Here is a 26,217-nt window from a genome sequence, read left to right as displayed (position 1 = left end):
GGTGGACAGTGTGTACCTGTCATCTGACCTTTAGCCCACCTGACTGGCACACGGCAGCTCTAACAAAGGTAGATTGAGGGAATTCATAAATGAGCAGATGATGACAGACCAAAAGCTCCTGTAGATAGTGCAATTTACGGGTCTCTGTTATTCAACTTATTTTCCCTTTCCTTCCTTTTCACTGTTTTTATCTTTTTTTAAGGGCTCCCACAATCAGCAGAAGAAGATATTTTTCGTGGAAGATGGGCAAAAGCTGAGGGATTGGCATGACAAAGAAGCCATCAGGAGGGACGCCCAGCGCGTAGGTATGGAGAACAGTATTGAGCACTGGAGGGTCCTGTGAAGGGCACGTACGCATGCGTGCACTCGCGTGTGCATGTTTAGCAGGCGTGTCTGGATCTTCTTTTCACTCCCTCTCCATTTGGCGTCATCCCTTCCCCTGCTTCTTGGGGGTCACCCTTTTTACCTGCTAGCTGATCCCCTTTCTCCACTCACATCACCAGATCCACTGCCTTCAGGAGTTGTCCCCACCACCTTTATTGGGTGATAAACAATGTCTCCCCCCTTATGAGCTATTTTACCACTAAAATGAGGAGCAGTCATGGTAAGAGCCAACATTTATTAAACACCTGCGGTAAGCAAGGCCCATGCTCCACACTTCGCACATTTTCTCAGGGAAACCCCGAGTCACCCTTTGTGGCCCATTTGATGAGAAGGAACCCGGAGCTCAGAGATGTGGGGTGATCTGCCTGTAGTCACACAGTGAGAAAGATGCAGGCTTGTGACTCGAACCCAGGTCTGGAGGACAGAGTCGACCCCTACCCAGCTCTGTAGCCACAAGGTCGAATGGACTTAGCAGGCTTCAGCTGAAGTTTTCTTTGGCTAATTAGTCTTTGGAGCAGTTCCTGTTATACTGGGGAGTTGGGAAGGGGTGGGGAGGGTTGGGGTTTATAGAAATTATGTGGAAAATCATCTCTAGAGAGCCTGGACTAGGAGTCAGGATGACAGCTCTGGCACTGCTGACCAACCACGTGACCATCAGAGAGATCCCATGCTCCTGGAGCCTCGGTTTCCCCATGTATCTGTGGGCCTCATGCTTCCTGCTCCGACATCCTCAGGGTGTTGTTGTGAAGGTGACACAAATAAAGTGATGGGTATGAAGCAACTTTACAATACTGGAAAGCACCGTAGAAATATAGGGATTGGTATTTCATTCATTTTTTTTATAAAGATTTTTTTATTTATTCATGAGAGAGAGAGGGAGAGAGAGAGAGAGAGAGAGAGAAGCAGAGGGAGAAGCAGGCTCCCAAAGAGCAGGGAGCCCGATGCGGGACTCGATCCGAGGACCCCGGGATCATGACCTGAGCCGAAGGCAGACGCTCAACCATCTGAGCCACCCAGGCGCCCCGGTGTTTCATTCATTTTTATCTCAGTTAAAAGCACCCACCGCTATTGATTTTTTTTTAGATTACATTATGAAAAAACCAGACTACCAACAGGGCTCTAGTAGAGCTGATATAATAACCAATGGTCAGGGAAATCTAAAAACATGACATGCATTTTTCTGTACAGCAGTGATGGAAAATGAAGTAGGGGTGGGCGCTGCTTAAACTGAGAAAGGGAACATTTGAAAAAAGCTGATTTTCCAGGCAGTTATCATTACCAGAATTATTAGAACACGGAGCTAACTAGCAAGAAAAAGAGTAAGCAGTGGAGACATTATTAAGAATAATAATAATCTGGGCGCCTGGGTGGCTCAGTTGATTGGGCGACTGCCTTCGGCTCAGGTCATGATATTGGAGTCCCAGGATCGAGTCCCGCGTCGGGCTCCCTGCTCAGCGGGGGGTCTGCTTCTCCCTCTGACGCTCCCCCCTTTCATGTGCTCTCTCTCATTCTCTCAAATAAATAAAATAAAATAAAATTGATCTTGAAATGGAGAACAAAATAATTTAAAAAAAGAATAATAATAATCAGCTTGTGTGGAGTGCTAACTCTGTGCCAGGTATTTTGCCCTGCATTATCTCCTTAATCATTACATTGAACCTTCTTTTCCCCATTAATACGTAGGGCAAAGCCCAGTCAGAGAAAGGCTAACGGCATGTCCAGGATAACTTAACAAAGCAGCGAGTAGCAGGTTGGGGCTGCACTCTGCCACACTCTAGGGCCTGAACTCTGAGTCACTCCCCTGTGCTGCCTTCCTGAAACTTCCCTCCCCATGCAGATGCTTCTGGCTCTCCTGTTTCTGCTGGCTGCATTTGTGTCCCTTGTGGAGTCTGTCCTGGGCATGAGCCAGCAGCGGCTTATCGTGGAGCCTTCTGAGTTACAGATGGCAGCGTCCTCTCTCTCATCTGGCTGGGTGGAAGTAGGCACAGCCCTTGGCCCCACCTGTCAGCTTGCAACTCCCCATCAAGCTGATGTTGTCAACATGCACTTTGCAAAGTAAATAGGGTGTTGCTCAGACCACAAGCTCAGGACGATGAGGTGATTTTTAACGAGCTGATTTTATGGCCATTTCTTCAAGACTCTCTCCAGTTGCAGATTCCTGGGCTGTTATTGCAGGGGTGGGTGTGGACATTCCTACTCACCATCTGCACCCTGGGAACCCAGAGAATAATTTCCTGGGACATCAGGGCCCCTTTCCCCACATGGACTGTGCAGAGCTAGCACTTCATCTGCCCAAATCCATGACTCAAAGCAACACTTTTCAGGCAGTCGAGACCTAGGCTAGGTGGATCTTAATTGTTTGTTGACTTAAAAGATCAAAGCATCTTTTATCATCTGTCACATTTTTTAGTTGCATATGAAGTTTGCCTCGCCTAGAGAGTAGTCATAATATTGTTTACAAATTCTGCCATGTGTGCAACTTCGCATTTGACTTTCTCAGTGGGGTGTGGGTACCGGATGGAGCATAGCTGCCTTTCGGGGAGTTGGTGTGACCGGCCCAAGGTTGATCAGCTCATATGAAGTAGATCTGGCCCCCTGTCCAGCTGATGGAATGCCATGGTCAGAGATGTCTCGGGCCCTTAGCAGAGTAGGGGAAGCATGGACTTTAGAGCCCACAAACCTGCTCTTATAACCTTCTTGAGTCCCAGTTTATCCACCCATAGAATGAAGGCTCGCATGTCCACCCTGATGGCTTGCTGTGGGAATGACGTGAGAGCCAGTCTGTAAAGTGCGTGACATGGGCATGGCCAAAAAAATGCTCGTTCCTCTCCCCTCTTTAGACTCCCCCTGCAAAATCTGGAGGTCCACTCTATATCCACGTATAAAGTTTGATCTCTGTGCTTTAATCAGATCTTTCATCCCCCTTCCCCCATTCCATTCAATTGGCAACATTGACTTTGCTCTTTGCTCCTAGGAAATGGAGAACAAGGGAGACCTTACCCCATGACCGACGCTGAGAGAGTGGATCAGGCATACCGAGAAAATGGATTTAACATTTACGTCAGTGATAAAATCTCCCTGAATCGCTCTGTCCCTGATATTCGGCACCCAAAGTGAGTGTGACATCTCTCATGTTCTGGGATCTAAGGATTTTACCTGTGGCTCTTGATGAGAATTGATTAAAGAAACAGGTACAGCAAGCGAGCTAGAGGAAATTCCCTTCTTGGTACACAGGGCCTTGGTGCAGAGGTTTATGGGATCAGATTCTCCTAGATTTAGAGGTGGGGTGGCAGAGGGATGAAAAAGAGCCGGCCTCCTTCCCCTTTCAAGGCAGTGGAAACCGTAGACTGTAGGACCTCTGCATTTCCCCTCTGCTCTGGCCTTCGGGGACGTTCAAACCTCACTTTCAGACAATTGCAGTGACAGTTTCAACCCTCATGCTCCCCACTTTCTGTGTGATACATTTTTACTTCCTTTTCTTAAAAAACGGCTTTATTTTAGCTATCCTGTGCACCTATATGTTTGTCTTTTTTTAATAAGCTGTCTCAAATCACTTTGAGATAGGACACATCATAGCAATGATAAAGAGGGTAAGAGTGGCAATTAACAGTCCCTGAACAGTTATCATGCATTGTTTGCAGCATCTGAGGTTCCTGTGAGGTGGGTCCTTTAATGGTACCCATTTTACAGCCAGGGAAACTGAGGCTTAAATGAGTGTCATAACTCATGGCCCCAAGGTGGCAAAGAAGCCGAGCCAGGTCTCCAACTCAACCAAAACCTATACTCTGGACCTTAAGCTGTCCTGCCTCCCTGGCCATTTTCAGGAGGCTCGTTGCAGTGGTCATGGTGATTTTCTACTAGAGCAGGAGTTCTTAAAGTCGGTATGTAGTAGAGTCACCCGGAAGGATGTTAGAGCCCAGGATATTGTGCCTCACCCCCGTAAATCCCAATTCACTAGATCTGGGTTGGGGCCCAAGACCTTGCATTTTAAGTAAGCTCCCATGTGGTGCTGGTGCAGCTTATCCTGGGTCCACACTTTGGGAGCCTCCACAGGTAGAATTCGAACTGGCTTCCACAGGAAGGCAGTACCGAGTGGCATTGGAGCACACGAGCGTTTTGCTCAGCGGTTAAGAAAGTAGAGCCCAGGAAAAGATAATAGCAGCTAACACTGAGTTGGTGCTTACTGTATGCCAGGCTTGGTTCTCAGCCAGTGGTTCTCAAAATGTGGTTCCCAGGCCAGCAACGCCATGGGTACCTAGGAGCGTATTAGATGTGCACATTCTCCGTTCCCAGCCTAGATCTACTGCATCAAAAACTCTTGAGAGGCACCCAGCAATCAAGTGTTTTAACAAGCCCTCCAGGTGATTCTGATGCAAAGCTTAAGTTTTAGAAGATGTTCTAGGTGCTTTAAGTGCTTTACCTCACTCAGCCAAACCTTCCAAAAACCCAACATACCTTTATTACAGATAAGGCATAATAAGGTTAGGGGATTTGCATAAGATGGCTCAGTGGGTAAGTGGAGCCAGACCTTGAATGCGGGGAGTCTGACCTGGCATCCGTAATCCACAAGGTCTTTCCACCTGGAAGAACTCAACTGGTAGAATGCGGTACAGGCACCTCTCAGACATAGCGCAGGTTCTGTTCCAGAACACCGCAGTAAGGCAAGTCAGATGAGTTTTTGGTTTCCCTGTGCATATAAAAGTTACGTTTACACTCTACTGTTGTCGATTAAGTGTGCAGTTACATTATGTCTAAAAAACATTTATACCTTAATTAAAAAACACATTATTGCTAAAAAATGCTAATCATCATCTAAGCTTTCAGTGGGTCATATTCTTTTTGCTGGTGGAGGGTCCTGCCTCGACATGGTGGCTGCTGACTGATCAGGGTGGCGGTTACCGAAGGCTGGGGTGACTGTGCCAATTTCCTAAGATAAAACAACAATGAGGTTTGCTGCATCAATCAGCTCTTCCTTTCGAGAAAGATTTCTCTATAGCATGCGATGCTGTTTGATAGCATTTACCCACGGAGAACTTCTTTCAAAATCGAAATCAATCCTCTCAAACCCTGCCACTGCTTTATCAACTCAGTCTATGTAATATTCTAAATGCTTTGTTGTCATTTCAACAGTCTTCCCAGCCTCTTCACCAGGAGTTTCCATCTCAAGAAGCCACTTTTTTTGCTCACTCATGAGAAGCATCTTCTAATCCATTAAAGTTTTATCATGAGATTGCAGCAATTCAAATATAATAATAATAATCATGAGAAAGTTAGTGAGAATTACCAGTATGTGACACACACACACGAAGCGAGCAAATACTGTTAGAAAAATGGCACCAACAGACTTGCCCAACACAGGGTTGACACAAACCTTCACTTCATAAAAAACATAGTATCTGAAAAACATCAGTAAAGTGAACTGACCATAACTAAATACTAATACCAATAGTAAAGAATTAATCTTGATAGCATGTATGAGGTACTTACAAAATGCTTTCTGACCCATACCATCTTTCAGTTCCTGCAACAATACCTTGAGGTTGGCCTCATTATTATTATTATCCTCCCGACTTTGTAGATTAGGAAACCACCCAGCCAGGAATCTGTCCCCCAGAAGCTGTGCTGCTTAACCAGGATGGGCCCTATTCATAAGGACTTCTTGCCACAAGGGGAGGGAGCATGGGGCCTCAGAGTGCTTGTCCGTGGCGTTTGCAATAATTTGTTTCATGGTCTTCACTGTCAAGCCCCAGATTTTTCATCTAAGTCTGAGAATGTAGTTCAGATATTACTGATGTTGCTGGATTCAGAACTGTGACCTGACTCTGAGGGTCAGAAACTCAATTTATGTGTTTAGCCCCTCGCAGAGTTCAGAATTCTGCACTAATTTCATCTTGCTGGCTCTAGAAAAGAAGTTCATCTGGAGCACTGCACTTTGACTTCAGCTACTGTTCTGTGCTACTGTGGGGGTCTCAACTCTGGCTGTACCTGGGGTGGTTTTAAAAACAGGCAGAGGCCAGGGCGCTGCCCCAGACCACTGGCATCTTAGTCTCTGGGGGTGCATCTGGGGTCTCAGTAGTTTCTAAAACCTCGAAAAGCAATGCTCACTTATATAACTAGGGTTGAGAAACTGCTGGTGTGAAATAAGGAATATTTTTATAACGAGAGAGAGAAACTAGGTGTGGTCACAGCCTTCATCCATCCATTCATCTGTTCAGTCAGTAAATATATAGGAATGGTCTCCTGTGTGCCAAGCCTTGTGCTTGACACCACGAACACAATGATAAATGAGCCATTATTGCTGCCTTGTGCAAGAGGTGGGGACAGATGGGCCAAGCAGGTCATTACACCACAGATGAGAAAACCAGTAAAAAGAGTAGACACAGAGTACTTGGAACTCCAAAGGACACCCCCACCCAGCACCAGCCTTTGCGGGAAGACACTGAAGGTGGAGAAGTAGGCAAGAGATGCTCGATCTCCAGCTTACTGGTTAAAAGTTTGAGGCTCCCAGCTGATTAGAGGCCCCCAGGTTGGGGCCTGGCACCCTGGTCTCCAATGCACTGCTCCCTCCCAACAGCTCAGGAAAAGAAAGGTCTTAATCTAGGAGTCCTGGGGCCCACAGACAGGTCTGTAAACCTGAATGGGGTAAAACGTTGCATTTTTCTTTTCATTAGCCTCTCACTGAAATGCGGTGTTCCTTGCCGTTATGACCGTAGGCAACAAAGCACCTGGGTTGTTGTCGCCAAAAGAAATCATTTACATCACTTTACAGATGTCTAGAAATGTCATGAATACTCATCCCTGCTTTGAAATGAAGGTAGTTTTTAGAACTGCCACTAGATTGTGTTGTTTAATGTGTCCATAAGGAAATTCTTCTATTACTATATTTCAAATTGTTTATTATTTTGATAACTGTATCTCAGTCCAATTGGTTTCCTTTATAATCTGATTTATTTTATGCATTGTAAAGGCTGCTCTGCGAAGTGGCCATAGGCTTCAGCAGCCTGGCAGAGGGGTCCGGGGCATCAGTAAGGTGAGGAACCACTGTTCTAGGTGGCTGTGAATTGAGCCTAAGGACGCCTCAGGCCCCTGTTGCCAGCCTACCCAGCCAGCCTCCAAGTCACCATGAAGGATGTTGCTAAACCCAGTGCTCCGGACGTCCCCCAGCCCCCGCCCAACACACGCTTTTTAGAATTCCCAGTGTGGAATTTCACTTTCCAGAAATGAGTTGGCAGATGTCTTAAAGAGCTCTTATTTTTTCCCCCGGGCTGGGCGGGGGGGTTTGGTGGATCTTTCCTGCAGACGGCAGAAATGTGTGAGGAAATCAGAGCAGTGGAGACACTCTCTCCCTCCGGTTTCTTTGAGCTCAAACAACTTCTCTAGCAGGAGCTGAGGTAATGTTTGCCTTTTACTTCTTTAACTGAATTTTGGCACTAGCATGCCAAGAAGAGGATTGAGGGGCTGTTTGTGCCGGCTGCATTTGTTTCCACCAGAAGTTGCACCAGGGACCATGGAGCCACAGAGAACAGAAACTGGGCAGTTGGGCCTGACTTGCTGGGCTTGCATGTGGGAGGCGGCCAGCTGGCTCTGAGGGGACCTGACCTCTGCACCCCCCACCCCCACTGAGGGAGCCCGAACAGAGGCTAGCTGGCGCGCTGGCCTGCTTTCCCTGCTACCCTCCCCGGGGGAGGGGGGGGTTGCTCGGCAGCCGTGCATGGGGGCCCCTCCAGGGCACAGAGCTGATGGCAACAGCCCCAACTGCTAAAGTGCCTGGGGTCTGAAGGTCCCTGTGCAAACTTCTCCTCTGAGAAAATGGTCATTTTCTCCCATGTAAAGAGTGTCCACGGTGGGACTGAAAGCAGTCAACATTCGTGTAGGAATGAGAACTGTCTACAATTCTGACCTGCTTTCTCCAGTCCATTGGTTTAGCTTTCAGCAAATGAATGAACCTGAATGGAATCTTTGTTGCAAATCTACCAGATTCTTGGTTCCATGCTTCTTTTTGCTTGTTGCTTTTTGCTAAATTAACTCTCTTGATTTAGGGTATATGCTGAATTTCCTCAAAAGAACTTAGAAGTTCATATTATTATAATAGGCCAGTATTCTATTGATCGCCTTTACATCTCCAACAAGTTACAAAAGCATAAGGGAGGCAATTATAGCCTATTCGTTTTGACAAGCATTTATTAGATATATACTCTGGAAAGAAAGACAGCTTGTCAGCACAAGTGTAAATCAACCACACTTACGGGACTAGTTGTAATGATAATAATAGTGCCCCCAATATGAATGTACACACAGACATACAAAAATGCTATTTGGGGGCCAAGACGGAGTAACGGGGACATTTTCCTGCCTGAAATAACAACAACAAAGGACAAGCTGTAAAGCAATGCTTTATAAGACATTGGACATCAGTCAGTGATAGGCAGGAATCCTTAAGAGATGAGAAACAAATGAGGTGAGCCCTACAACTTCCCCAACTTTTGTCTTGAGAGAGTTTCCAGGCCGTGGTGTACGGAGGGGAACCCAGGTAGAGCCCAGGGCACTTCCTGAGGTGAAGAGAGGGAGTGTGAGAGTCCAGGGAGACCAAAGAGGCCAGAGTTCACAGGGCCAGGTCATAGAGAGGAGAGAGCCACATGGAGATTGAGCTCTGGAGATCTGCAGAGAGGGGTACTTGCCTGTATAGAAGCTTCCTGAGACTGGGAAAGGGATCACCCAAAAGGGTTGGAGGGAACAGTGCTTAGCTCTCACACAGGGCTGAGACTCTCTACCACTCAGACTGGGAAACCTCATAACTCATAACTTTTGGAGAATTGAGTAAGAGCACTTAAAAGAGTTTTACCTCATGAAGACTAATAATTAGTCCCAGACTGAACAGTGCTCTGGACTAGTCTAAAAAATCATAATTTAGGACCCAGGAAGGTCAAAGTAAGTAATTTAACTGCATTCTAGAACCAAAGCTTGAGATTATAAAAAGACAAAGATATTCAGCGTGGACCAAGGCAAAACCCAGTCAAAGACTATCAAGCATACAAAGCAGCCAAGAAATATGGCCTATAATGAGGAAAATACTAATCAAAATAAACCCAGAGTTGACAAAGATTTTAGAATTAGAGGACACTAAAACAGTTATACCTGTATCCCATATGTTTTAAAAATTAAGTAGACACATGGATGATATAAAATGACCCAAACTGAACTTCTAGAAATGAAGCTAACAGTATCTGCAGTGAAAAACAGTGTATGGGATGAACGGCAGCTTAGATATTGCAGGGGGGAAAAAAGTGAAACTGAAGAGTAGGAAATGAAACTACTCCAAAATAAAATACAGAAAAGGAATTTTCCAAAATTAAAAGAGCATTAATGAACTACGGGACAACGTTAAGCAGTCAAATATGCAGGTAATTGGAGTCTATGAAAGGGAGGAGGAAAACAGTGGCCAAAAGTTTTCCATGCGGAGTGACAACTCTAAGACCACAGATCCAAGAAGCTCAATGAAACCCAATCCAAGACACATGAATAAAATGACACCGCTGGGGGCGCCTGGGTGGCTCCGTCGTTAAGCGACTGCCTTCGGCTCAGGTCATGATCCCAGGGTCCTGGGATCGAGCCCCACATCAGGCTCCCTGCTCGCCAGGAAGCCTGCTTCTCCCTCTTCACTCCCCCTGCTTGTGTTCCTGCTCTCGCTGTGTCTCTCTCTGTCAAATAAATAAATAAAATCTTTTTAAAAAATAAATAAATAAAAAATAAAATGACACCGCTGTACACCGTAATCAAATGACTACAAACCAGCAATGAAGACAAAGTTTTAGGGCAAGCAGAGAAGTAAAATATGTTATAAACAGAGGACCAAAGACAGGGATGACAGAATTCTCACTGGGAACGATAGCGGCAAGAGCATGGTATAACAACATCTTGAAGGTACTAAAAGGAAAAACTGTCAACCTAGGATTCTACACCCGGTGAAAATATCTTTCAAAAATAAAGGCAAAATAGAGACTTGTCAGACACCAAAAAAAGCTGCAAGAATTTATCACAGCAGCTATGTACTATAAGAAATGTTAAAGGAAGTCCTTTAGGGAAAAAATATGATTACAGATGGAAATAGGGATTTCATTTACAAAGCATGAAGATCACTGGAAATAGTAACTACGTGGGTAAATAAACTCTTTCTTCCCCCGCAACTCCATTGCACCCCACCCCCTACACTATTTCTTTCTTATTGTTTAAATCTTTTTAAAGGGTATCTGTGTAACCAGAAATAATAACAACATATTGTTGGGTTTAAACCTATGTAAAAGTAAAATGTGTGCCAACATAAAGGTCAGAGAGGAGAAATGATAATGTACTACTATTAGATTCTCATACTACTTGTGAAGTGATACAATATCATTTAAAGGTGTACTGTTATAACTTTAAAATGTATCCTATAAATCGTAAAACAAGCACTAAAATAGCAAAACAAAGAGTTATAGCTAATCCAACAAGGGAGACAAAATGGAATAATGAAAAATATTTGGTTAATCCAAAAGAAAGCAGAAAAAGAGAGAAAAGGGAACTGAGATCAGAAAAGAGAAATAGAGGGGCGCCTGGGTGGCTCAGTCAGTTAAGCATCTGCCTTGGGCTCAAGTCATGATCTCAGGGTCCTGGGATCAAGCCCCACATCGGGCTCCCTGCTCCGTGGGGAGCCTGCTTCTCCCTCTCCCTCGGCCTGCCTCTCCCCCTGCTTGTGCTCTCTCTCTCACTCTCTGTGTCAAATAAATAAATAAAATCTTAAAAAAAAAAAGAAAAATAACAAATACCAAGATGATGGACTTTATCCTAACCATGTCAATAATCACATTAAAACTAAATGCACTAATTGTAACTGAAACAGGCAGACAATGTCCAGTTAGATAAGAAAGCAATATTCAACTACATGCTGGTTGCAAGAAATGCACTTTCAATATAAAGATACAAATAAAAGCCAAAGGATAGGAAAGACCTGTCATGCTAACACCAATCAAAAGAAAGCTTTGGTGGCTCTATGAATATCAGTTAAAGTAGAATTCAGAACAAAGAATATCAGGGATAAAGAAGGTGGTTTCATCATTTAATACAGGGGTCTTTCATCAAGAGAACATAGCCGCCCTAAATGTTTATGTACCTCATACGAGAGCTTCAAAATACGCGAAGCAAAAACTCATGGAAGTGCAAAGGGAAATAGACATAGCCACAATTATGAGATTTCGACACTCTTCTCTCAAAAATTGATAGAACACTTAGACACAAAATCAGCAAGGATGTAGTAGACTTGAACAGCGTTATCCACCAGCATGACCCAACTGACATTTATAGAACGCTCTACCCAATAACAGCAGAATGTATATTCTTTTGAAGTGCATACAGAGAACATTTTCCATGATAGATCATACTCTGGGTTAGAAAACAAGTCTCCATAAATTTAAAAGGATTCAAGTGATACAAAGTATGTTTTCTGACTGCAGTGAAATTAATTTAGAAACCAATAACAGAACAGTCTCTTAAAATTTCCAGATGTTTGGAAACTATGTAATTGGTGTATGAATAGTAGATGGGTCAAAGGAGAAATCAAAAGGAAAATTAGAAATGTTTTGAACTGAATGGTAATGCAAACAGCATATCAGAATTTGTGGGGTGTCACTAAAGCAATACTTATGGGTAAATTTGTAGCATTCAGTGCTTATATTAGAAAAGAAAAATGGTCTCAAATTGATGACATCAGCTTCTACTTTAAGATACTAGAAAAGTAAGAGCAAGTTAATCCAAAATAAGCAGAAGAAAGGAAATAAAAAAGATCAAAACAGAGATCAATAAAGTAGAAAATAGAAAAACAATAGGAAAAAAATCAATGAAACCAAAAGCTGACTCTGTGACGGTCAATTAAATGGATTAACTTCTAACCAGACTGCTACAGAGAAAAAGAAGACACATATTACCAGTATCAGGAATGAGAGAGTGATAGAACGATAGATGCTGTAACTATTAAGAGAATAATAAAGGAGTATTCTGAACAACTTTATGTCTGTAAATTCAGCAACTTAGATGAAATAATAAATTCCTTGAAGGGCACAAACTACCAAAGCTCACTCAAAAAGAAATGATTAACCAGAATAGTCCAGATTGATAATATAGTTAAGAACCTCCCCACAAAGAAAACTCTAAGCCAAGATGGGTTCACTGGTGAATTCTTAAAAAAAAAAAAAAAAAAAAAATTTAAGAAATAAAGCAAAATCTACCTAAACTCTTCCAAAAATTTAAAGAGTGGAGCACTGGGTGTTACCTGCAAACAATGAATCATGGAACACTACATCAAAAACTAATGATGTACTGTATGCTGATTAACATAACATAATAAAATTAAAAAAAAAGAGAGTGGAGTACTTTCCAACTCATTGTGAACTCAGCATTACCCTGATACCAAAGCAAGACAAAGGTATTGCAGGAAAATTTTATTTCAGACCGACATCCTTCATGAGCAGGTTGGACAGGTACTGTTACTGTATTGTCGTCATTACTCACTTTTTTCAGATCAGTAAATAGAAGAATCAAAATGGGGGAGGGACAGTGACCTGTGGTCAAAGTCACACAGGTACACCCTGGGCAGAGTTACAGCTGGAATCCAGTTGGAAATGGATTTGTTGTAGTGGTTTGCCAACCATTGCAGTATCCAAAACACCCAGATAAAAGGGTAAGGAATTGGAAGGAGGGAGACCCCTGAAGGGAAATGGCTCTGTGGGCCCAGGAGAGCTGGTGGCGCTGAGGTCCTTCCTATTCAGGGATGACCCCCTTCCCCCCATGATAGTGTGGCCTTAATGATGCTGAGGGCTTGAGAACCAGGAAAGCCTGATGTTTATAAATATCCCCAGAAACAGGAGCAGAACCTTCTCAAATGGTGATGTACACCTGAGCAAGAAAGGCCAGGGATGTAACAAGAATTGAGCTTTCCTGACCCAGAAGACGTTGCCAGCTATGCATTTATGTTGGGGACCCTGGGGGCCAGGGAAGCTGTTGGCGAGCTGCCGCCTGTGTTCTTGGGCTCCTGCCCTGCATGGCCACCTGTGGATGTACCCAGAGCTAATTAAATCAGGAACTTAATCTAAAGTAACTGTGTTTGTATTAGGGGCTTCTTTCCCACTCCTCCACCCCCAGTCTGTAGCCCACCTAAAATATAGCTAGCCCCTACTCACACCAAAATGATCAAGTGTCAGTTCCTGCCTTAAGGAGATCTCAAGCCTATTAGTCACCTCATACTGTCTCTGCAAGTCATTCATTCATTCATTCATTCAACAAATATTTATCATGTGCCTACCATGTATGCTTATTGTGTGAGCTAGTCCCTGGGGAAACAGCAATGAAGAAAATAGGCAAAATTTCCTTCTTTCCTGGAGTTTACATTCTACTGGGCGGAGGAGGTCATAAACAAATAAATGTATTATTTTTTCAGATGGTAATAAATAGATATAAGAAACATAAAGAGTCAGAGTAAGGGGTAGAGAAAGTGATGGGAATGGGATGGATTTTATTTCAGTGATGGGGGAGGCCTCTCTAATAAGATGACATATGAACAGAGATACGAAGAAATGAGGGGTCCCGCAGGGCATTTAACTGGGGAAAGAACTCTGTAGGCAGAGGAAACAAGTAAGTGCAAAGGCCCTGGGGCCATGATGCTTGGCCTGTGGAGCCCAATGAGCCAGGAAGAAAGTGATGGGAAGCAAGGCTGGAGAGATGTCAGGGCTGCATGGGGCTTTGGCTTTTACCAAAGGGAGTGAGATGGGAAGCGCCGGAGAGTTTTGAGCAGGGAGCAACATAATCTGCTTTTCCTTTTCAGAGGATCACTTCCGTTGCTATGTTAAGAACAGACTGTAGGCGGCCTACGGTGGAAGTGGGGAAAGCAGTTGGGAGTTGATCACAGCCAGGCAGAGAAGAGCGGCAGTGACTCAGACCGTGGTGGCAGAGAAATAGCAGAGAAGCAGTGACCACATTCTAGATAGACTTTGAAGGTGGAGATGACAGGTTTACTTATAGACAATATGGAAATGAAAAGAAGAGAAGAGACGGAGATAATGCCAAGGTTTTTGGCCAGAGCAGCTGGGAAGATGGAGTTGCCATTTACAGAAACAAAGGCTTTGAGAAGAGCAGATTTGGGGAAAACGAAGATTTTTATTTCTGTCAAGTTCAAGACGTCATTAAACATCCAAATGACGAGGTCAAGTCGGCTGTTTAGTAAATGATGCCATTTATCTTGTGAAAATTGGAAATGGTGACAGGATCCTTTTCTGAGTTGCTCTGGTTTTGTTTTTTTGTTTTGTTTTGTCTTTTAAGATTTTATTTATTTATTTGACAGAGAGAGAGCACAGGTAGGCAGAGCAGCAGGCAGAGGGAGAGGGAGAAGCAGGCTCTCCACTGAGCAGGGAGCTGGATGTGGGGCTCGATCCCAGGACCCCGGAATCATGACCTGAGCCAAAGGCAGCCGCTTAACTGACTGAGCCACCCAGGCGCCCCTGAGTTGCTCTGTTTTTATTGTGGTTTTAATTAACTTGCTTTCCTTGAATAGCAAGACATGCCTGAGGCATAATGGATAGTAAATCTAAAAGTGATCCAAGATCAGCTGTGGGCTGTGGCGTGGTGTGCGGGACAATGGAGCTTGTGTGCCGTGTGCAGGTTATGGCAGGGGCCGTGCATACCTCCTCCCACCCTCTGCAATGGGACTGAAGGGCCAGAGTCTGCATCCCCCCCATCCCACCCGCCACGGTGCTGAGAGGTTTGTCAGACCCTCCGTGGTACAGCGACAGGCTTCGAAGACATATTTAGTATGTACTTTTACAGTTTTTACGCTTTTTTTCATGATTCGTGTGCCGGAGTAAGCTTGCTTGACAGTTCGTAATGGAGAACTTCGGTCTAAGATTAGCAGCCCCAAGATGCGCAGTCTGGGAGGGATGAGGAACCCCTAGTTTGGCAGACTGGTAGCTAGACAGGTGTGTAGGTAGGGGCAGGAGGATGGAAAGAAGGGCTGTAGCCTGAGTGATTTGTGAGCTGAGAAAGGAAAAAGTCCAGATTTCTTTGGCACATCACTGATTTTTCAGGAGGCTTAAATCAGTTCTCCTCTGAAATTACATGACTCCCTTCTGAACAGTGGTGTTTCTTTCAAGACAATAGTTATTGATCCATCAGACCTAATATCGAGATTTAAAGTTGCTCATAAGCCTTAAAATAAAATGGCAGCCAGTAAAATCTCTCAAATTGACTTCTTTTCTGTAATTTTAAAAACAGATTTCAGTGAATTCAGCCCGTGGTTTGAAATTACAGAGATAGATAGCTGGTAAGCAAAAATGGCTGCCTGTCAACTAAAAAATCAAATGGGCATACATCCCCTGCAATTTATGTTAGGCAAAAACCACTTGACATCCACATGAGCTGATGTGTGGTTTCTGTTCTTTTATCATTTCTGCAGACCAGTGCATTTTCTGAATCTTCTAGAAATGGATGCTGTGTTCTCCATGAATAATAACAATGTTTCTCATTTATCCAGTGCTTATGTGCCAAAGGTGGAGTTGAGCACTTCACCAACCTCATTTTACTTCTTCCAACTTTGAGGTTTTGTGTGATATTTTTTTCCTTTATGTTTCAACACTGTCTCCTCGTTTACAAAAACACTACAACTCTTTGTGATTCCAGCCTCTCTGAAATTGTTTGTATCTCATGGGGATCACTAGCTCCATTTTACAGATGCACAAACTGGACCTCAGATAAGCTCAGCCAGCAGAGAGCAGAGAAGACTCAAACCTGGATCCAAGCATATGCTCTTTCTGCTGCCTCACACGCAGACCAAGACCCCTTCCTTGCAGAGGAGAGAGACGTTTTTAAATTCTAATCCTTTGTGCATGAAGGTTCTTGGACCAGGCATGGCAAGCAGGATTGGTGAGATAAATATAAATAGACACAACCAACAGATGACTCAGGTTGCATTTCACTCACCATGCTGAAGGTAATATACCTTGTCTAGGAGCAGACAGATAGCACTCAGTAAAATTGGTTACAGAGATGGGTTTGATTTCTAAGTGGTGCTGGCCTTGAAAGGGTTTAAGGAGAAAGAGAATGATAACTATGAGTTAAGGCAACAGTCATTTCTCTCCCTTCATTAAGATGGCATCCAGGGCAGCATGGTGGTAAGACCAGCAGAAGAGCTCAGCAGAGCAGCGCTGTTAAATAGACTAGGACAGGGGCACCTGGGTGGCTCAGTCGTTAAGCATCTGCCTTCAGCTCAGGTCATGATCCCAGGGTTCTGGGATCGAGCCCCGAGTCAGGCTTCCTGCTCAGCAGGGAGCCTGCTTCTCCCTCTCTTCCCCACTTTGCTTCTCCCTCTCTTCCCCACTTGTGCTCTCTCTCTCTCTCTCTCTCTCGCTCTCTCTCACTCTCTTTCTGTCAAATAAATAAATAAATCTTTAAAAATAAATAACTAGAATAAGACATCATTTCACTTCTGATTGTAAACTTCCTGTTCCCACCTTTCTGAGGGGAAGAAATCAGTAGGATTCCCTACCACCACCACCCACCTCCAATCCTAAACCTGCCCAGGTAGTGAATGCTAACAGTTTAGCCCTCTGTAGTTTTGTTTTCCTTTGTTTATGCAACATATATAGACAAATGAAGGGGTTCGTTTTTTGTTTGGGGGTTTTGGGGTCTTTTTTTACAAAAATGTGGTTGTACTTACACATATTTTATTCTACAAGTAGCTTTTTTTACTTAATATATTATGGTCATGTTTCCAAGACATTTCTAACAGCCGTGTAATATTCCACAAGAATCTAACCTATGCAACCATTACTCTCTGCTGATGGGCGTACAGATTGTTTCTTCCAGTTCTCTGTCTCTAGACACAGAGTGGCAACAATATCCTTGAACATATCTTTACATTTTTGCTTTTTCTTTCTTCCTCTTTCATGAATTATCAAGAATCTTGTTATTGAAGCCCATTTCCTCCTAATGATGTTTACGCAGCAGTTGGCATTCACGCGGGATCTGAAGTGTGGTCCTTCTGATGGTTATTTCCTGCTGCTAGTTCCGGGTACCTTGACCTCACATTCCGTATCGATTAACCAGAGTTCTTCCCACTGTCAGCCTGTGTTGAAAGTTGGAGCACGTGGACTACATTGCGTGTTACATCTGTGGAAGGACCAACTTTATCATGTGGGATAGCTGTGTAAAGAAACCATTGGATTTTGCTGTGTACCTTTAAAATTTTTTTTTTGTTGTTTTCATAACTGTCTTAAAACTACGGTCAGAACGAAGGGCTTTCCAAAATGTGAGTTCAAAAGGGAAGAAAAAGATAGCACAAACCAGGATCCCTTAAATACTGCTTGTATCTGAAGTCTGGTGCAGGTTAGGGGGTGCCACACCAGTGATAAACGGACAGTGCAGGGTGCATAAGTAATAATAAACCTTTGCAATTCTCTGAGCTGTCTGTTGAGGAGAGGAAAGAGCGGGTGGGTGCAGCTAGCTTCTGGCAAAGCCTCCCTGAATGGAAAAGGCCCTTCATAAAGACGTCAGCCTTGGTGCATGTTGTCACACTAATCTTCTGGCTCCTCTGATTCCAGCCAGACTGTTAAAGAGAAAGCCAGCACCTATCCCATCCCCCAGAGAGGTGTAGAGAAGGGCTAGGAGCCAAGCCCCAGCTGAGGAGGGAAGGCTTGCTGTCAGGATGTGTCAGGAGAGGGCCCAGATCTGCATCTGGAGGGAGGAGAGGGGGGCAGGAGCTTTTCACACTCTACCCGCTAAGACCCAGTTTCTTCCTTTTGTTCCAGAGCCTGGAGCTATTTATAACTTCCTCTTAGCTTCTTGGTGGCTCCAGAGCCCATTGGACATAGTCTTACTGAGAATGTTTTATTATAAGGGACTATCCTTTATGTAAAATAGAGAGGGAAAAACACTAGAATACTGAATTTAAATCATTTACTGGAAAATGACCTACACTGTGGGGTCTCTAGAAGGTGGAAACTCACATTTATGAGCAAGATGCTGTACCAGGTGTATTCACCTGTAGTATCTCTTTCATTCCTTGTGAAAACCTCAATAGGAAGGAATTATATCCCTATTTTAGCCAAGTGGAAACTGAGGCTTAGGGACACTGTGACGTTCCTAAGGTGACCCCCCTGCTAAATGACGGATGTGGGATTTGGACCCAGATCTAAGGGTCTCTTGAGCCCATGCCACTTCCCTCACCATACCTGCTGTTACCACTTTAGGAAGTACCCTTTCTCTCAGGCTACTATTTGAGATAATCCGTATGTCATCTCACTCTGTGACTCTGGGAAAGTCCTTCCCCATGCTGGGCCTCAGTTTCCTCATCTATAAAATAAGGAGTGCAAACAAGGTGAACTTCAGGCCCTTCCAGCCTTCCTATCCCGTGATTCTCATTGGTTTTTCATGTTGAAGCTATGCAGTAGTTGGCCTTTTTCCTCAACCCAAAGAGATCCTGACTTCTGCCACCCCCAAGACACACAAACCAACTCCCAAAAGCCCATCTGGTCAGTGGAAAACCCAAAACTATCATCTGTTTGCCAGAGGAAGGTATGTTGATTTCACTCCCATGAGAAGGTGCTAAAATGGTGCACCTATTTCTAGAAGAAGATTGTTTACCTAAGAGTACAAACACTGGGAGTTTTATTTTTTTATTTTTTAAGATTTTATTTATTTGACAGAGAGAGACACAGCGAGAGAGGGAACACAAGCAGGGGGAGTGGGAGAGGGAGACACAGGCTTCCCGCAGAGCAGGGAGCCCGATGTGGGGCTCGATCCCAGGACCCCGGGATCATGACCTGAGCCAAAGGCAGACAGACACCTAATGACTGAGCCACCCAGGCGTCCCACACTGGGAGTTTTAAACAACAGAGTCACTCCACAGGATTTTTTCAAATGATCATTCCTTTATAAAAACACACACAACTTGCTCTTATATTCACTGAACAATTCGCTATATAGAGTACAGACCACACTGGTGGTAAAACCCCACAAGCTGCGGGTAATTGCTCATGATGCCATGGTGGCCCAGTTGGCACAGACTGGAAGGGCATCGCTAATTGTGTGGAACAATACAGTGTGCCCCAGCAGCCTCAAGTGTCTGTGACCTGGAAGTCCCGATTTTCATGTTAGCATTATTTTTGGAGTTTACAAATCTTAATTCTATCAGGGTCCATTCCTTTCAAAATAATAAAGAAAAAATAAGGACACTTCATCCAGCTCAAGTACAACTTTTGGCTGCTTGTTTTTGTTTTTCTTTTCTGAGAATGGACTTGGGAATAGGATGGACTCCTTGGCCGCAAGGTTATTTTGATGGGGCAGTCCCCTGCAAGGAGGCAGGGACAATAAAGGGAAAAGGGAATGTAGCTAGTTGGAATGTGGGAAAAACCAGCAAGGCTCTCTAGGAGGAGGATATGGAACCAAGGCATAGCCAGGCCTCCCAGTGCCTGAAATGGGCAGATCTTTCCAAGTCTGGCTACCAGAGTCTCTTATGACTCCCTCAACAGCAGAAATTTCTGGATCCCATCAATCAAGAGGCCTTGGCTCTTCTCTGTATAGCTCTGTGTCTGCTTCCCTCTTAACTCTGGGACTCCCTTTCCATACATCAGGTGCATCTCCAAGAAAGAGAAAGATAATTTGATTGGCCTGGTGCACCCCATTTAGGCACATTTCTTGCTAGGCTATTGACCACTGGCAAGTTGATGCATTGGCTGCCCTTGGGTCAGGGCTCTGCCCCTGCCCCGCAGCACCATCATGGCCAGGGAAGGTAGGTCATCAAGGCCCACTCAGGACTCCTTCCTCAGCCTTCCTCAGGCATAGAAGGCATGGCCAACCAGGATTGACCTGATCAGCACAGATGTCTCTTTTTGGACCAAGGTGGCACTTGATGCACCCTTATGTTTGCAGAGCATCAAGATGTTTCTGTCCTATTCACTTCTCAGCTCATGCCTGCAAGTGCATTTTCTTTTAAAGATTTTATTTATTTGAGAGAGAGCTTGAGCGAGCATGAGCGGGAGCGAGGGGCAGAGGGAGAAGCAGGCTCCCCGCTGAGCAGGAAGCCCAACGTGGGACTCAGTCCCAGGACCCCGAGATCATGACCTGAGCTGAAGGCAGGTACTTAACCAACTGAGCCACCCAGGCACCCCTGCAAGTCCATTTTAAAAAGGAGGAAACTGAGGCCCATTTTATTTTTTTTTAATTTTTTTATTAACATATAATGTATTATTTGTTCAGGGGTACAGGTCTGTGATTCATCAGTCTTACACAATTCACAGCACTCACCATAGTATAACTCCCCAATGCCCATCACCCAGTCACCCCATCCCTCCCACCCCACCCCCCCTCCAGCAACCGTCATTTTGTTTCCTGAGATTAAGAGTCTGTTTTGATTTGTCTCCCTCTCTGGTTACATCTTGTTTCATTTTTCCCTCCCTTCCCCTATCTATGATCCTCTGTCTTATTTCTCAAAATCCTCATATCAGTGAGATCATATAATACTTATCTTTCTCTGATTGACTTATTTCACTTAGCATAATACCCTCTGGTTCCATCCACATCGTTGCAAATGGCAAGATTTCATTTTTTATGGCTGCATAATATTCCATTGTATATATATACCACATCTTCTTTATCCATTCATCTGTTGATGGACATCTAGGCTCTTTCCATAATTGGGCTGTTGTGGACATTGCTGCTATAAACATTGGGGTGCATGTGCCCCTTAGGATCACTACATTTGTATCTTTGGGGTAAATACCCAGTAGTGCAGTTGCTGGGTTGTAGGGTAGCTCTATTTTCAACTTTTTGAGGAACCTCCATACTGTTTTCCAAAGTGGCTACACCAGCTTGCATTCCCACCAACAGTGTAGGAGGCTTCCCCTTTCTCCGCATCCTCGCCAACATCTGTCGTTTCCCGACTTGTTAATTTTAGCCATTCTGACTGGTGTGAGGTGGTATCTCACTGAGGTTTTGATTTGGATTTCCCTGATGCCGAGTGATATTGACACTTTTTCATGTGTCTGTTGGCCATTTGGATGTCTTCTTTGCAGAAATGTCTATTCATGTCTTCTGCCCGTTTCTTGATTGGATTAGTTGTTCTTTGGGTGTTGAGTTTGATAAGTTCTTTATAGATTTTGGATACTTTATCTGATATGTCATTTGCAAATATCTTCTCCCATTCTGTCGGTTGTCTTTTGGTTTTGTTGACTGTTTCCTTTGCTGTGCAAAAGCTTTTTATCTTGATGAAGTCCCAAGAGTTCATTTTTGCCCTTGCTCCCCTTGCCTTTGGCGATGTTTCCAGGAAGAAATTGCTGCAGCTGAGGTCGAAGAGATTGCTGCCTGTGTTCTCCTCTAGGATTTTGATGGACTCCTGTCTCACATTTAGGTCTTTCATCCATTTTGAGTCTGTTTTTGTGTGTGGTGTAAGGAAATGGTCCAGTTTCATTCTTCTGCGTGTGGCTGTCCAATTTTTCCAACACCATTTGTTGAAGAGACTGTCTTTTTTCCACTGGATCTTCTTTCCTGCTTTGTCGAAGATTAGTTGACCATAGAGTTGAGGGTCCATTTCTGGGCTCTCTATTCTGTTCCATTGATCTATTTGTCTGTTTTTGTGCCAGCACCATACTGTCTTGATGATTACAAATTTGTAATAGAGCTAAAGTCCAGAATTGTGATGCCACCAGCTTTGCTTTTCTTTTTCAACATTCCTCTGGCTATTTGGGGTCTTTTCTAGTTCCATACAAATTTTAGGATTATTTGTTCCATTTCTTTGAAAAAAGTTGATGGTGTTTTGATAAGGATTTCATTAAATGTGCAGATTGCTCTAGGCAGCATAGATGTTTTCACAATATTTGTTCTTCCAATCCATGAGCATGGAACGTTTTTCCATTTCTTTGTGTCTTCCTCAATTTCTTTCATGAGTATTCTATAGTTTTCTGAGTACAGATTCTTTGCCTCTTTGGTTAGATTTATTCCTAGGTATCTTATGGTTTTGGGTGCATTTGTAAATGGGATCGACTCCTTAATTTCTCTTTCTTCTGTCTTCTTGTTGGTGTATAGAAATGTAACTGATTTCGGTGCATTGATTTTATATTCTGCCACTTTACTGAATTCCCGTATGAGTTCTAGCTCATATGGAGTGTTTTGGGGTGGAGTGTTTCAGGTTTTCCACATAGAGTATCATATCATCTGCAAAGAGTGAGAGTTTGGCTTCTTCTTTGCCGATTTGGATGCCTTTGATTTCTTTTTGTTGTCTGATTGCTGAGGCTGGGACTTCTAGTACTGTGTCGAATAGCAGTGGTGATAGTGGACATCCCTGCCATGTTCCTGACCTGAGGGGGAAAGCTCTCAGTTTTTCCCCATTGAGAATGGTATTCGCTGTGGGTTTTTCATAGATGGCTTTTACGATATTGAGGTATGTACCCTCTATCCCTATACTCTGAAGAGTTTTGATCAAGAAAGGATGCTGTACTTTGTCAAATGCTTTTTCTGCATCTATTGAGAGGATCATATAGTTCTTGTTCTTTTTTTTTATTAATGTATTGTATCACATTGATTTGCAGATGTTGAACCAACCTTGGAGCCCAGGAATAAATCTCATTTGGTCGTGGTGAATAATCCTTTTAATGTACTGTTGGATCCTATTGGCTAGTATTTTGGTGAGAATTTTTGCATCCTTGTTCATCAGGGATATTGGTCTGTAGTTCTCCTTTTTGATGGGGTCTTTGTCTGGTTTTGGGATCAAGGTAATGCTGGCTGAGGCCCATTTTAAAGAGGAAGAAACTGGGGCTTGCAGAGGTTTGATAACTTGCCTGGGGTTATGCAACTAGTAGTTGGTCTTTTCAGTTCCACATCCATACAAACTACTTCTGATAAATGTGAACAAACATTGAATGAATGGACATCGGCTAGCATATTGAAAGCATCCACATTCCTACTAGTGGTAGTTTTTATGCTGAAGTTCACTGAAACTCCCAGAGACCCACTTCTCTAGGCTGCATGGTCCAGCCACCCACAGACCTGCCAAAGTCCCCAGGTCCCCAGCACTTGGAACATGACAGCAGACACCAGCTCCTTGAAACCTTTATGATTTGGATTTATTTTTTACATCCAGCTTTCCTCTTTGTCGTGTGACTAAACTGAAGAGCCAGCCCCCAGTCCCAGTCCAGTAGCTGCTGGCCATGTAGGCTAGGATCTCCATGCAACCTCAGTAAGCCTCACCTCCATACTTGGAAAACAAAAGTGTTGGACTAGGCCTTCCAACTCCAGTTCAACCCAGCAACCATTAATCACCCACTCCCTGTTGGCAAGGCACAGGGCTAGGCGTGAGGATACATTACTCATAAGGCCTTCACACTTTGTCTTTCTAGACCATTTTCATTCTGCTCTCCCCTCACAGCCTCATGCAGGGAGGCAGGAAAAATTATCATAATTTATTACTGCTTATTTGTCTGCCCCCCCTCCCATTCAACTCTGTATCCCTTAGGGACCATGACTCGTTCCTCACCAGTATAATCCCAGGGCTTAGCATAGTATCTGTCACATAGTGGGTGCTCGGTAAACATTTCTTGAATACATATGATTGAGGGAGTGAGCAATTGAGAATTTTTGAGCCATGAGCTGGCTAAAGCCTGGGGTACCAAGAATGGGATGCATGTCTACAGCAGCACAACTCTTACTTAGGCCTTACCAAAGCCCTGTGCCTTTCTCTGGAATGTCCATCCGTGATTCCAAGAGAATTGAAATTAGGAGCATTCTTTTGCTATGAGTTCTTCTCCACATTTACCCATCTCCAAGGACAGAGCTAGCCACTCCCTCCATGTGGCTGTTTTAAATGTACAGTCTCACCAAGTTATCATGGCATTCTCATGGTATTACCATCCCCATTTCACAGATAAGAAACTGAGGTTCAGCAAGTGTGGAAACCTACCCCTGGGTTTCATGGCTGCAGAGTGGCAGAGTCAGGATTTGAATCCAGGGTGAGAGCACTTTTGCTCCCTTAGACACATACAACATCAGGTTTGTTCAATTGACTTGCATTTCAGCTGGGTCTGTGGATGGTGTCCTGTGCTAGGGAATTGAATGTCTTTTGTAATTCCCTTCAAAATGATTGGATTGTTCTATTCAAAGTTGACTCAGAGAGAAGATTTTTGAAATGCGTCCCTTTGATTTTGACTTCCTTTCTTTCATATTCTAGTGCTCCAGCATTAAGCCCTGAGGGGGCATCTTAAGGGCCAGTATATTGGATTTGTCTTTGTGTCCCAAGAGCTCAGAATCTTTCGGTGAATATTAAATTGGGGACTGCTCAGCCACAGATGGACTCAGTTACCTCCCGAGCGTCCCACTGCCTCCCATCCTCACAACAGCCCTCTCAGCCCAGCCCCTTTCTCCCAGTCAGTGATGAGCAGAATTCTGCAGTGGGGGACAGAGGCTGCCCCCTGCACATCAGAGGTGACTCCTGGGGGACCATTTCTGCCTCTGTCCTTCAGAAGCCATCCTTAGTTCCAAAACAGATTCATTTGAGTGAGAGGGCTTAGAGATGACCCAGTTATAACAGCAAAGATTATTTTAGTGATGAGTGACAGAGACCTAACTCAGACTGGCTTAAGAAAATGTATTGACTCACATAACTGAAAAGTCCAGGAGCAGAGCTTGGCTTCAGCTATAGCTGGATCCGAGTCCCTAAATGATGCCAGTAGGAACGTCTCTCCAACTCTTGGCTCTATTTTCTACTCTTTTAAATTCATTTTAAGACAGGGAGCACACATGGTGGCCCCAGACAGACCAGACTTATATCCTCCCATGTTCAGTTTCAGCAGAAGAGAGCGGATCTCTCTCTTAGCCAAGATGTCCTCTGATTTACAGGTGCCCATCCCCGAACTGTCACTGTGGTTGGAGAGATGGAGTGTTCTGATTGGCTGAGCCAGGCTCCCTTGCCCATCCTCAAGGCAAGGCAAGGACCTCCCCCTGAGCCCTATAGAATTGAGGGGTGGAAGATTCCTCAAGAAAAATCGGGATGCTATTACCAAAGAAGGAAAAAGAATACAAAGCAAGTGCCTGAGACTTGCTTATTGCGTCTCTCCCTGAGATCCAGCAAGAAGAGGGGGCTTGGATTATTGCATGGCAGAGCAGAAACTAGAAGCCAGGATGTCAGGCTCCTACTTAGTTCCCTCAATTTTTGTCTTTTATCTCTTCATTCTTCTTTTTGCCTGCACAATTAATATCATTGCTACATTATCCATATAAAAGTATTAATATGTATAAAGGGCAGATGGGTTTTCAATCCAGGCTCTCACCCTCACCAGCTGTTTGACCTCAGGCAAGTTACTTAGGTTTTCTGTGCTTGTTTTCCTCCTCTTTGTAATGGGAGTAATGATAGTCTCTACCTCGAAAAGAGCACTGTTAATGAAATAAAATGACTCTGTGCATATAAAGCGCTTAGAACAATGCCAGACATAATGGAGATCCTTAACAGATATTTTCGGTTGTCATCGTTGTCATCTTCCACCTTATTTTTCACTGCTTATCAGTATTCCCTAGTTTGTATTTAAGCTTTCCCTATTGATGGACGTTCACTTTGTTTCTCCTCTTTTCACTGTTTCCCAGTGGGTCAGGGAACACCGCTGGTCATGCCCTTTGTCCTCACACTGTGCATGTGTGACTGTTGAGGCGGGACCTCCTCAGACCGCAAACCAGGTGATGACGGACATGCCTGTGCAAGGGGCCGCCTGCTCGTTACTCTGGTCTAGCTGTAAGGGCCGAAACTCCACAGGCGCCTCTTTTATGGTGCCGTCGGGG

At 44.1% G+C, this 26,217-nt stretch overlaps 1 protein-coding gene across 3 annotated transcripts in view; it reads left to right on the top strand.

Moving 5' to 3' along the window:
- The window catches only part of GALNT10 (polypeptide N-acetylgalactosaminyltransferase 10), a 230,323-nt gene that overhangs the window by 106,016 nt on the left and 98,090 nt on the right, over positions 1–26,217 (top strand). For all 3 annotated transcript variants that reach the window (XM_073890665.1, XM_025867177.2, XM_073890661.1), the window contains 2 exons: positions 203–305; positions 3,359–3,497. In XM_073890665.1, coding sequence (XP_073746766.1) covers positions 203–305; positions 3,359–3,497 — 242 coding nt within the window. The remainder of the gene's footprint in view (positions 1–202; positions 306–3,358; positions 3,498–26,217) is intronic.

This window comes from Callorhinus ursinus, unplaced genomic scaffold, assembly GCF_003265705.2.
Source record: "Callorhinus ursinus isolate GAN/ISIS: 27379988/994484 unplaced genomic scaffold, GSC_fseal_2.0 scaffold3, whole genome shotgun sequence".
NCBI classification, from domain to species: domain Eukaryota; kingdom Metazoa; phylum Chordata; class Mammalia; order Carnivora; family Otariidae; genus Callorhinus; species Callorhinus ursinus.
This window is presented reverse-complemented; position numbering and strand designations above follow the sequence as displayed.